Source organism: Mesoplodon mirus, assembly GCF_964341445.2.
Source record: "Mesoplodon mirus genome assembly, chromosome: 6".
Lineage (NCBI taxonomy): Eukaryota > Metazoa > Chordata > Mammalia > Artiodactyla > Ziphiidae > Mesoplodon > Mesoplodon mirus.
In genome coordinates this window covers 136,119,613-136,132,586 of record NC_138982.1, presented here as the reverse complement: position 1 = coordinate 136,132,586, position 12,974 = coordinate 136,119,613, and the positions used below count along the sequence as shown (strand labels likewise).

Sequence of the window (12,974 nt, the reverse complement as noted above, 5' to 3'; positions counted from 1 at the left end):
TGGGGTTTGTGGTTTGGTTTCACATAGAATATAAGGTCTATGAAGGCAAGCACCTTGTCTTGTACCCTGCTGTACCTCCAGGGTATAGAAGAGCTGACTGCACATAATAGGTGCTCAATAAAATGTGTTGCATAATGCATATACTTCCCATTAGACATGTTTGAAGACAGCCTCCCAAAAGAGTTTGCAGAGAAAAGTAAAACAAGGGTTTTTATGCATGCTAGTGAAAGCATAAATTGGTTTAAAGTTTTGAAAAGAGCATGGCCTCATTCATCAAAGACTTTTAAAGTGCTCATACCCTCTCGCCAAGTTGTGCCAGCTCTGGAAATCTATTTGGAAGTTATCCTAAGGAAGAAGAAAAAAAAATTGTGTCTAAAGATGCTCAGGAGATGAAGTATTGTTTAAAATGGAGAAAAAGAAAAAGGCAACCGTCTGAATTATGTTCAAAATTATTGAATGATTAAGTTACAGAATATAAAAACAAAAACAAAATAGAGAACATTATTGAGTGCCAGTCTGTCAGACAATTGTTCTAAATCTATAGATAGATAGATAGATAGATAGATAGATATACAACTTGTTCATTTTTCCTAACAGCCCTAAGGTAGGTGCTATTCTAATACTCATAGATTAGAACACTGAAGCACAGAGAAGTTATATAATTGGGCCAAGGTCAATGAAAGGACTGGGATTCAAGCCTGGGCAGTCCAGGCTACTATCTGAAAAAATAATGAGAGACAACACACTAAAGTATTGACAACAGCTGCCTCTGAGTGTTCGAAAAGAGGGCAATTACATCCCTTCTACTTTTCTGCATTTTAACAAGTTTTTGTAATGATGAGAAACCTGCCTCGAAAAGGGTAAATTAAGGACTTAATCTGTGTTCCTATAATAGATCTGAGCAGAAAGACATCTTAATTGACCATAGGACCCCATTACTGCAACCAGGAAACTCCAACCAAGCTCCGACAGCCAACTCTCTTCTGTACACAAGAGAAAATTAGAGTAAATTCCATTTAGGGGGAAGTGGGTTGAAAATAGGTTGTTTTTATGAATGCAGAGAAACTAGCCAAAGCTAGTATTGGGTTCTCAGTTTCAATGTCACACTTGCTCAAACACCAGTTCTATTTTTAGGTATGGGTCTCAGATAATCACTCTGCCTTACCCAGAAGGAAGTGTTTAAACACCAGAACCTCACGCGTCCGCACAAACCAAGAGGTCAGTGCTGTACTCAGGTGAGATGGGGCGGAGGTGGGATAGAGGTATGCAGGAGCAGTCACGGCCCAGGTACTGGGCACGTAGTGTCCGCTGCTGGAGCTGTAAGGCTCGGGGTTTATATATACATACAGCGCGAGGAACTGCGCTTGATCACCTTTTAGCGTGGTAGGAAGAAAGGGTAAACGCGCTAATGATGCTAGTGATGAATGTGAAATGGAACAAATGCCACCGTACTTATCTAAATGGAAATTTTAAGCTAGGGGCACTATATGTATTCTACAATAAGGGTCACTTAGTAACTCTAGAATTTCATTTCCAGGTGCTGTCTGAGCCCACTAGTCCCACCCCCCAGCCCTGTGGGTCCAGCCCTGACCACTCGCTTCGAAGGACTACAACTCCCAGCCTGAGAGAGATCCCTACGCATGCGGCCTGACGACCTACGCCTACATTTCCCAGCAGGCCGAGCGGCTACGCTGACGCACGCGTGCGTTCTTGGCCGCTTTTGCCAACTCTGGTTTGACCTACAGCCGCCAGGAGAAGATGGCCGCGCCCGCAGTGTCCCGGCTCTCCCTGCAGGTGAGAGAACGGAGGTCCTAAAAGCCAGCGAGAGAAGCCCTCCTGGGGTGACTCGTACCAGACCCCTAAGTTCCACGGTTCCAGGCCACAGCTGGGGAGCGTGGCCGCCGTTCAAGATCGCGGGGCCAGGCGAGTGGGGGGCGACGCCAGGCGGCCTGGGCAGCCCCGCTTTCCCCCCGGGATGCGCGCGGGCCGGTGGGCTTGGGGCTGCGCGTGTCCTACCTTGGCGTCCTCTGAGCACAGCCGCGAGAAGCAGCTGGTTTGAAGGGCACAGGTGAAGGGGGATCTCTGTTTGTTGTGGTGGTCACACCTGGCCGGGGTCACCAGTAATGCTAAGGAATATTTGTAAAAGCACATTTCACGTTTTAATAAAAAAGTGAGACCGAAAAGTTAAAATGACTCGTCCTTGGCTGATCAGCCAATAAGGGGTAGAGCTGAGATTCGAATCCACAGAGTTGGAAAGAAAATTCGTGCTCGTTATATTAACATGATGCTTTACATACGACAGCGTACAGCTTCCGTAAGTTTTCCATTAAGTGTTTGTTATAAAGTCTTTTAACCCTCACAACCGGTATAGTACACTTAGAGCTGGAATTGTCTGAAGGTGACCTGTGCCTTTGCAGGTGCCTTTTAAACTCTGGATTCCAACTCTTGATAGACAAGATACCATCTCAACAATATCAAGATAGTATTTTGATAGACAAGGTACTAGAGCCTGTTCTCACATCAGACGGCTGGAGTACCCAAAGAATTCGTCTGTATTTTCAGATAGCATTTGGATTCTAAGAAGGTCCATCTCTTGCAGATCATGCCTGGAATCCTCCCACTTTTTATTAAAATCATGCTCGAGGGTGGTAATATAAATGCCGAAAATCTTGTTAAATGTTTTTGGAAGACATATTTCACCAAACTTAGTGTTTTCTCTCTCACAGTGGTGTGCTTGCCCCAGCCTATTCCTAGTAAACTAGGAAGTTAGAAGTAGAAAAGCAATTTCCCAAGCAACCTGGAATGATTCTCAGTGGGGAAATTTACTCCTAGGTAATAAAGAGCAGCTCACCCTCATGTAATCTGTGTGATGATACAAAGAAACATGAGAAGCGAATCATCTAGAAGTCATGTTTACTGTTTATTATTGCAGGTTTAAATGCAGAAGTCCTTTAAGTAGTCTCATTTGATCTACTTTGTCTTTTTGTTTTAAAGGTGCGATGCTTCAGTACATCTGTGGTCAGGCCGTTTGCCAAGCTTGTGAGGGTATGTCTTTTGTAATTGTAAAGCAGATGAATGTGTGTGAATGGAACAGCAGTGCACTTAGGGCATGGATTTTATATAGTTACCCCTAAACCTCTCTGCATGATTTGTGGTTCCCCAGATATGGTGGGGGTGGAGGGGCTAGGGGACGGAATAATGTTGAATGCCTGCCGTGGGACAGGCCCACGCAGAACCTTTAAGTAGGAGAATTTCTTAAAACCCGATAACAGTGATGGGAGGTAGCTGGTCTTCCCATTTTACAAAAAAGGAAACAGGCTTTGGGAAAACTTGCCCAAGGTTATTCAGCTTAGTCTTAAAGCTGGACTGAAACGAAATCTTGCTCATCCAAAGCCTAAGCTTTTCCGCTACCATCACACAGTACCACTAAGCATATGTAGTCATACATTGATGGTAGTGGGGTTTTAAAAGCCAGTGGTTCAGGCTTCCCTGGTGGCGCAGTGGTTGAGAGTCCGCCTGCCGATGCAGGGGACACAGGTTCGTGTCCCGGTTCGGGAGGATCCCTCGTGCCGCGGAGCCTGCGTGTCCGGAGCCTGTGCTCCGCGACGGGAGAGGCCACGGCAGCGAGAGGCCCGCGTACCGCCAAAAAAAAAAAGAAAAAAAAAAAGCCAGTGGTTCATTGTAAAAAATAACTCAAGCCTCAGGCACTTAGTAAATTGCTAAAGGGCTCCATTAAACTGAACATTTATGGAGCTCTGTAAGGGATATCTGCAGTATTACTCAGAAATGTACAAAAGTATGCTTGTGTATGTTTCATAAACACCTGTTTTCCTGGTTCTAACATGTTCAAAACTACCTTCTATCAGTGTCTAAAACCTCCCAAACTTGGAACTAAGTAGTTATTGAATTCAAAGGAATCCTAAGCTCAACTCATAATTAATATAGTTGAATTGTAGATAGTTAGAGCGGAAGGGGACTTCAGACACCATGTTTCCTAAACCCCTCGTTTTAAGATGAGACATTGGAAGCTCACAGATGGAGTGACCTGGCCAAGGAAACGTCCCTCATTTTGAAAATTGTCATTCAGGACAGCTCTTTGATGACATGTTTAAACTGTTTTGTGCTATAAAAGATGTGTTTTTTTAATTACAAATATTTCTTTCTACTGTTGACACCGTAGTATTGTCTTAACTGATTTTCCTTTGCTCTTCCTCCCCTCCTCCACCCTTTTGTTTAAAGCCACCTGTTCAGGTGTACGGTATCGAAGGCCGCTACGCCACTGCTCTTTATTCTGCTGCATCGAAACAGAATAAACTGGAACAAGTAGAAAAGGAATTGTTGAGAGTAGCAGTAAGTAGCCTTTCTTGTTCATTACTTATTAAGTTCTCATTGTATATATTTTGCTTAGATATTTGACTCTGCATCCCTAACCAGGTATATCCTAAGAGAAAGAGTTGCAAGAAAAAGGAAAAACATATTTTCTGTAATGATGTTGATAGTAATAATACCGGGTATTATCGTTCTGAACCTATCGTATAACAGGTACCAACTGACGCAGGGAAGGATATGAATATTAGGAGCCAGGATTTGGGGCTCAGAGAAGAAATGGAAAATCTAAATTTAAGATGGTAATTTAAGAAACATTGTCATTTCAAAAGAGAATTAAAAAGTCACCTTGAGAATCTTGGCTTGTGTTTCCAGGTATTTCCAAAACAGTCTTTAGAATATATTATGATTTTGTCTAACTGGGAATTTATTTTCCTTATGAAGCCTTTTGTGAGGAGAAAATGAGCAGAGCATGCTGGGCAGGAAAATTAGTGACGGTGCAAGAGTTTCATGACGATAATAGAGAACGGGCAAAGACCATGAGGCTACAGGGGAAAGTTTATTTTTACATGTTTTTTAAACGTGAAAAGAAGAGTAAATGAACTGAATTAACAAAAGCCTACAGTGTAACTTAAATAGAAGAATCCCCACTGCACTTTCCCCTGAGTTTTCTAGTTAACAGGTTACTACACATTTTGTTTCTTCCCCTGCTCCTTTTACAGTAAGTCCCCTACATACGAACGAGTTCCGTTCCAAGAGTGCGTTCGTAGGTCCAACAAAGAGTTAGCCTAGGTCCCCAACTAACACAATCGGCTCTATAGTACTGTACTGTAATAGGTTTATAATACTTTTCACACAAATAATACATAAAAAACATTAGAAAAAATAAAGAAAACATTTGTAATCTTACAGTACAGTACCTTGAAGAGTACAGCAGTACAGTACAACAGCTGGCATCCAGGGGCTGGCATCGAGTGCACAGGCAAGAAGACTTACTGACTGGAGGAGGGAGAGGAGGTGGGAGATGGTGGAGCTGAAGGGTCGTCAGCAACAGGAGACGGAGGGCTGCAATTTCACTCACATCCCGGGCTTGAAATAAAGATCCTGTACTACTGTACTCTATACAGTACAGTACTTTCTAGTTCCCACCTCTGGCAGTAAGTTCTGCATTAAAGGAGGGGGATATACAGCTAGTATACAGTCTCTCCAGAGAAAGTTGTGCTCTTTGTTTTGATTTTATGTTTTAAGAATTTCTTGTAATTTTTAATCAACTTCTAAAGATTTTTTTTTTTAATCTTACTGTTTGTTAGAGGGGATAAAAACCTTCACAGACTAGTTGTATGGAACAATAAGTTTTGTTCGTTTTTTCGTTTTGAGCTTTTGTGGGAACTTTCGTCCTAACAGACAATAATTTTATAAGAAACATGAAAAACTGTATGGTTCCAACTCCGGAATGCTTGTAGTTTGTATAAACTAGCAGTTTTTATGGAAAAATATTGTTTCTTTGGGGTCGCTCAAGTTGAAGTTTTAGCATTAGATGGCAGTGTAGGCAGGTAGCTAGAATCAGAGACAGTAATTGTCCAGGAGCCCGGGAGAGGGTGCTAACAGAGGGGTTGAGGGGTTAATAGAGGTGCAGGACTGAAAGATGCCCAAATGGAAGCAGCCGGTGGCTTGCTGGAGCTCTGGCCTGACACTCAGGGGAGCGGAGTGCTGGAAGCTGCACGTGTTCACTGACCAGACATTGGTGACGGAACACAACGGAGACAAAGTGGTGTCTCTCATGGTAGTTGCACTCCCGTTTTTTGGCTGTTTTTCCTCCCAGACTGACTGAGGCTGCTCTGGAAGCCCCAGAGCTCCCGCACAGCGCTGGGTTGGTTCTCCTGAGCTCTCTGAGGGGCAGGACAGAATCCAGGTCAGCCTGAGAGGGAGAGCCCCCTCCGAGGGAAAGGCCAGGAGGCCGCCTGCGGTCAGCACATCTTGTTAGGTCTACACTTGAGTGTGGGCTTCACTAGCATCCTCTTAGCATGGGAAAAGCTAGAGTATTACCCATAGTAAATACATTAAAATGTGTGGTGAACTGAATCTTTTGGCTGCTTAGTTTTTCTATAATCTCTCTTGAAAGGCAAAGTAAATTTAAGAAACTTCATTAAAGTGGTTTTAAGTATTTTCACGAAATACTGTATCCTCTGTAAAATCATCTTAAAAGCAAAAAAACTTTTGTGATTGTAAACTTCTCTTCATGTGCTTTGAGAGTGCTAATTTTATTCATGAAATATATGATTCATCAGAACGGATGTGTATGGCAGCTAGGATCATTTATGCTCTAAAGAGTTTAAGAAATTATTTTTCGGTACTTTTAGCAAATCTTGAAGGAACCCAAAATGGCTGCTTCTGTTATGAATCCCTATATAAAGCGTTCCATTAAAATGAAAAGCCTGAATGACATGACAGCAAAAGAGAAGTTTTCTCCCCTCACGTCCAACCTGATCAGTAAGTATTAGATCTTTTTTATTGAAGTCTCTGAAAATTCTGCTACTGAAACTGTCATCCATGGACCAGGAACACCAGCATCACCTGCCTTTTGGCAGTGAAGAATCTTGGTCTTACCCCAACCTGCTAAATCAGAATCTACATCTTAATTGGCTCCCCAAGTGAATTGTTTGGGCATTAAAGTTTGGGGAGCACTGTCTAAAGGATGTTAAGATGCAAGAATGTCTGATTGCATAGTTTCAACCCATGGACGAGACCAGTGGGACTCATACCAAGAAAATGGTTTGTAACCAGTGGCTGTGCCCCTGTCCTTGAAGACATTTGCATTCTTTGGTACATTTGAGTTGCTTTTCAAATCCCGTGATCACTCAGAATTCAAGGAAAGTGTGTAATGAATACAGACAGTGTGTTAGTTTCAGGATTTGTGGCCAACACTGCTATCTGTGGCATAAACCTGAAAATCAGATTGAAAGCTGCATCAAGAAATCTATTGCAAATCCATGTAAGACACACACACCCTTACAAATTTAAATCCTTGTTTGTTCAGGCTTTTTTTTTTTTTTGAACATTGAATATTCTTTTTAAATAACAAGTTGCATCTTCTCCATTCACATTCTTAAATGACATTGAATTTTAAGGCCACAAATCTAAGTTTGCGTTCGAGGTGAATATAATGCTTCGTGAATGACCTGATTTAAGTGAAATACCTTTACTTTCCCAGATTTGCTTGCTGAAAATGGTCGCTTGAACAATACCGCTGGGGTCATTTCTGCCTTTTCCACCATGATGAGTGTCCACCGGGGAGAAGTGCCTTGCACAGTTGCCACCGCATCTGTAGGTGACGGGCTGTTGCTGCTGCATTTGCCTTGACATCCCCTGTGTCACATTTTGCAGAGCAAAAAGAAAAAGGCCAAAATCAAGAAATCGGGACAGGCGACTTGGCACTTGGGCGGTTTGCTTCATTTATACCAGCTTCTGTGAACCTCTGCTTTGCAAGGGCCAGCGTGTCTTCTTGGTGCTTCCCTAACCATTGATTATTCATAGAGAGTGTAGATTGGGTTAAAAATGTGTCGGGGAATACTGGTTTATGTTCCATTACAGGTTTAAGTTATTTTGTAAATATCACACTAAGTAGTTTACTGAAATGAGTGTCTAATCTTTTGCGGTGGTGAGTGGGAAGGGGTAAGGGGGAAGCGCCCTTTGGTCTTACTGACTCGCTGAAGTGGACTGAATTTTGAAACCTACACTATTCTGGGCACTTTGTTTTAATATCAAAGGTCTGTGTGAAGCAGAAGTGTTATTATTTTTATTTTACCGATGAGGAAACTGAAGCCCAGGGGAATAAGTTGCTTGCTCGAGGTCACAGACTGTGGAATTAGGATTTGAACACAGGCCTCCCTCTCAGAAGTCAGAGGTAATCTGCACTGCCTCCCCAGAATTGATTTTGTTGTTGTTGTCTTAAGTATGTATTCTCTTCCCACTGTAGTTCAGTCAAGGGAGGGAAACAGTCTGTGGGGCTTAACTATCAATAGAGCATGTAGCCTTCCTTGGAGTACGCAGCACCTGACCTCCCCTAGATTAATATTTCTCGTGTTGAAAAGATATTCTAACTCTCCAAAAGAGCATAATATCAAGGAGACATTGTAGCGCATGGTACCCATTCGTACATTTGTAGTTCAGGAGTTGGTGTCCCCAAAGCACAGTCCTGGCTGAGAATCGACACAGCTCAAATGCTCTCCAGAGCCACCGCGACTGCACTGGTTCTCCTGGACCATAGAGCTCAGACCAGGCTTCCCTGGCCAGATGGCCACGCCATCCCCATGGCCAAGCACTGGTGCAGGTCATTCTTCAGTGATGACAAGGACATGATTCTGTAAGTTTCTTAGAACCAACTGATGCTGATGTTTTTGACGTTGAGTCTCACGGGTAAATAATTTCCACCCTTAAAATTATATATATATATATATACACCTTGATTAATGACTAGGGGCACAGACTTTAGAAATAGACTGATTTCAAATATTGGCTCTAGTCCTCACTTGCTGGTGGGAACTTAGGTGAGTTCTTTCTTTTTTTTAATTAATTTTTATTGGAGTATAGTTGATTTACAATGTTGTGTTAGTTTCAGGTATACAGCAAAGTGAATCGGTTATACATATATACACTCTTTTAGATTCTATTCCCATATAGGGCATGACAGTATTGAGTAGAGTTCCCTGTGCTATACACTAGTTTCTTATTAGTTATCTATTTTTTATACGTATATATATCTATGTGTGTATATGTTTATCCCAGTCTCCCAATTTATCCCTCCTGCCCAGGTGACTTCTTCTTAACCACTGTGGGCCTCAGTTCTCCCACACGTAAAATGGGAACAATAACTCCTGACCTCCCGGAGTTGTCCAGATTAAAGGAGGAGGTGGTATAAAATGCCTGGCACACACGGGTGCTTAGCACGCAGCATGTGTCTGAATGGAAGGTGGGCGTATACTTCTGAGTTCTCTAACCTCAGAGCCTCAGCGAATGACTGATGGAGCACTGATAGACTTCCCCACCACCACCCTCCGAAAGACACTGTTGGATCTTTGCAGAGCTTAAAGGCTTCTTTGCTAGCTTTTGGACTCTTGGGTGTGTGCGTTGGGAGGTAGGATTTGTGACAAGTGAAACGCCGCTCCTTCAGCAACATTTGCCGTTCTCACCCAATCGGGGGTAAAAGTTGGGGCAAAAAGGAGAGAACACTGTCTGGATGGTCAGGGCGCTTGCTCTGTAGGAACAAGATTACAGAGCTGAGCTGACTTCAGGAGCCAGCCGCCTGCCCGGGCTCTCTGTAAGCTGCAGAGAGTGGAGCGGCATGCCAGAGCTCCTGGTTCCCACAGATCCCAGGTCAAACTGCAGCTTTTCATCCAAGGGAATAATAGACCCAGGTTGCACCCAGGGGAGCTGCGTGGAGGAGAGGCCTGCATCCTCGGGCGTTACAAACTTCAGGTCCCCCTAATCGTTACTTCCAAGGTGTACTGCCAGTACCATGGAGTAGAGATGGGCAGTGAGTGAACCTAACCTCCCAGTGTGAGCTGCCCAGGTGGTGTTGTGAGGCCTTTGCACACCCCGACACCAGCATTGATGAGTGACCATTGCGGCACAACCCCAGGATGGGTCCTCAAGTGTCTAACAGGAATTCACAAGGCCTGTCTTGGTGATACGTTGCCAGAGGGATGTTTTTTCTCTCCTTCAACTATAGTAACTTGCTGTTTTGCTTTATCTAAATTTAAAGAATGGTTTTGTCCTTTTTTAGCCTTTAGATGAAGCCACTCTTACCGAATTAAAAACAGTCCTGAAGAGCTTCCTAAGTAAAGGCCAAATATTGAAATTGGAAGTTAAGGTAGGTTTTTAGTTACGTACGGTACGTTTCCTCAGGTTGTTTGACACCTAAAATGGCTGTAGAAAGTGGAAAATTAGATTTGATTATGTAAAAACTTGCCTATAGTAGAACCTTCATATTTATATTCAATATAAACGATTATTGAGTCCATTCACAATTTGACTTCTGTCATTTTCTAGATACAATTGTTACCGCTTACAGTTATGTAGCACATAGACTTTTCAGAGCACTTTTTCACCTTTCTTTTTGATTAATGAAACGTCAATGTGTTTTCACATTTCCAACCTATTTTCTTTCCTAGATTGATCCATCAATCATGGGTGGAATGATTGTCCGTATTGGAGAGAAATATGTTGATATGTCTGCAAAAACCAAGATTCAGAAGCTGAGCAAAGCGATGCGGGAGATTTCCTAAAAGTGTTGATTTCCTAAAAGTGAAAGTTCTTAAACTTGGAGCAACAATAAAATGCTTCCTGAACAGAATATACTATGTTTACTGTCTTTTAAAGTGGAAATATAAGGAGCCTTATTTTTATGTCTTTCAGGATCCCCTTAGTTTAAAGGTTAAAAGGCCCCTTGGAATTTAGTTTGTGTCGATTATTCTTAGGAATTTATGGAAGCTTGTATCCCTTAGGAAAAAGTTAACCTTTATACCAGGGACTGTTAAGTACTTCATGTATCTTACCTCATTTCCTTTGTCTCCAAGCCCCGAGCCTGCACGTGGAGTTAAGGTAAAGCAAACCGGTTGTCATCTCCAAGTTTCAAGTGCTGGGGCCCATCTCTCGTCAGACACTGAAAGTGGTCCCTGAGCCCACGCTGGTCAGACACTGGCAGCTGCTCATCCTCTGCTGCTTCATGCTTGCTGCTTCTGCAGCACGTGGGCCAGCCCCTACTGCTGTGCCCCTGGGGTCCCACGTCAGCCAGGTGGCTGGGCTGCACAGAGTCCTTCAAATAGGGCCAGCTTGTGCTCACCTGCTGAACTCTTAACAAGTACTTCCAGCGTGTGCATTCTGACTTGTTTGAGTCCAAAGTGATTTGTCCTACGGTCCCACCCTCCACATTATCCTACTTTTAAAGGCAGTAATGTTTTCTGTAAAAGCTTTCAGAGAGATTCTTTCCAAAAAGATACCTCTAGTCTAGAATCTAGAAAACCTAAAAGCAGTTACTCTGCTAACAAGCATTCATTCCCTCAGCCCCACTGAGCACAGAGGTCCCCATCAGAGCTGTGCACTTAGCAAGAGTAGGCAGCAGAATGGCAGCTTTCTCAGCCAGCTGGCTGTCACAGCCCCCGAGAATGTCCTCTGAACCAAGGAATGGCCAGGAGTGTCTGCACAGAACAGAATCACAGGATTTTCTCCCCTCTTGGGAGCAGGTATTCCAATGGAAGGTACACTGATTGTTAGAAGTCACTGCTCTTTGGGGCTTCCCTGGTGGCGCAGTGGTTAAGGATCCACCTGCCAGTGCAGGGGACACGGGTTTGATCCCCGGTCCGGGAAGATCCCACCTGCCACAGAGCAACTAAGCCTGTGTGCCACAACTACTGAGACTGCATGGCACAACTGCTGAAGCCCGTGCGCCCAGAGCCCGTGCTCCACAACAAGAGAAGCCACTGCTCACCACGACTAGAGAAAGCCCGCATGCAACAATGAAGACACAACGCAGCCAAAAATGTAAATAAATAAATAAATGCAAGTCCCTGCCGTGTAGCAGAACTTCTGCCCATTGGTCCTGCCAGTTAAGGCCTTTCCAGCCAGGCTGAGGGAGCCAAACTCGAAATAAATCTTTTTGCTTCTCTGATAATTACAATTATCCTGAAACTGCCCGAAGAGATATCTCAAAACACTTAACCTGGTGTGCATGCAGCCACCATACTTCAGGTCATAAAATACATCCTGACAGGACTAGAACATCTGCAGCCACAGTGAATGTGTTACTTCACTGGGGTAGTAACCCTTTCCCAGACTGCAGAGTGACCTAGTCGGGAGTAATAACCACTCTACAAAACTCGTTCAACAGGAAGTTTCATAAGAGGGGATACGACATGCCGTCCGCGGTGAGTCCCGTGATGTTCACTGCTTTGCTCTCTGCAACAGTAGGCGAGGTGACTGAGAACGCATCTTGGAGCATTTGGGGGGTGTACGTGCAAGCCTCTGCTGATCCAACCCATGAAGCGTCCCACCTGCAAGGCTTGGTTTCCACCCCTATAAATGGAAGAAGCAGTAATGCCCACTCCCAGAGTAGCTGCGAGAGTGAAGCAAGATTATGATGAGCTTAGTACCAGGTCTCACAGATGTAAAGGTGTCAGCAAATGGTGCTAGTTACTGGTCCAAAGGCCTCTGACATCTCTGGGCCATCTGACCCCAGGCATTAAACACTGCACCTGACAGGTAGTAGTCACTCAAGCAAGGTCATCTGGCAAGTCATTCTGCCTGCCAGAATCTCCCGTCTTCAAGAGTCATTCAGAACTCCTGGTTCCTACTAGATCATTAGGATGACTCGCTCCATCAGTCCTCCAGGGAAGTCTCCTCCCAGTAAAATGCCCTTAATCCTGACATAACACCCCTAATTGAAGGATGCTCTGCAGTTTTCAAGGCCATTTCATGTATATCTTATTAAGCTTTGTAACAGCCTTGTGGTCCAGGTGGGACAGACATCACCCCACTCTACAAATGAGGAAAGAGATGGAGGGGCCATAGAGATTTGCTCAGGACCACGGGCTTGGAGGGCTAGTGGGACAGGTCCCAGAGCCCAGGTCCTACACTACTCCTGCCCCCACCTC

At 43.9% G+C, this 12,974-nt stretch overlaps 1 protein-coding gene across 1 annotated transcript; it reads left to right on the top strand.

The window, feature by feature from the left end:
• The first annotated feature begins 1,690 nt into the window (after positions 1-1,690).
• On the top strand, positions 1,691-10,678 carry ATP5PO (ATP synthase peripheral stalk subunit OSCP). The gene is made up of 7 exons (XM_082625317.1): positions 1,691-1,794; positions 2,995-3,045; positions 4,240-4,350; positions 6,687-6,816; positions 7,538-7,650; positions 10,109-10,195; positions 10,497-10,678. The coding sequence occupies exons 1-7, from the start codon at positions 1,759-1,761 to the stop codon at positions 10,608-10,610; spliced, it is 642 nt and encodes a 213-aa protein (XP_082481443.1). The 5' UTR covers positions 1,691-1,758; the 3' UTR covers positions 10,611-10,678.
• Positions 10,679-12,974: the final 2,296 nt, after the last annotated feature.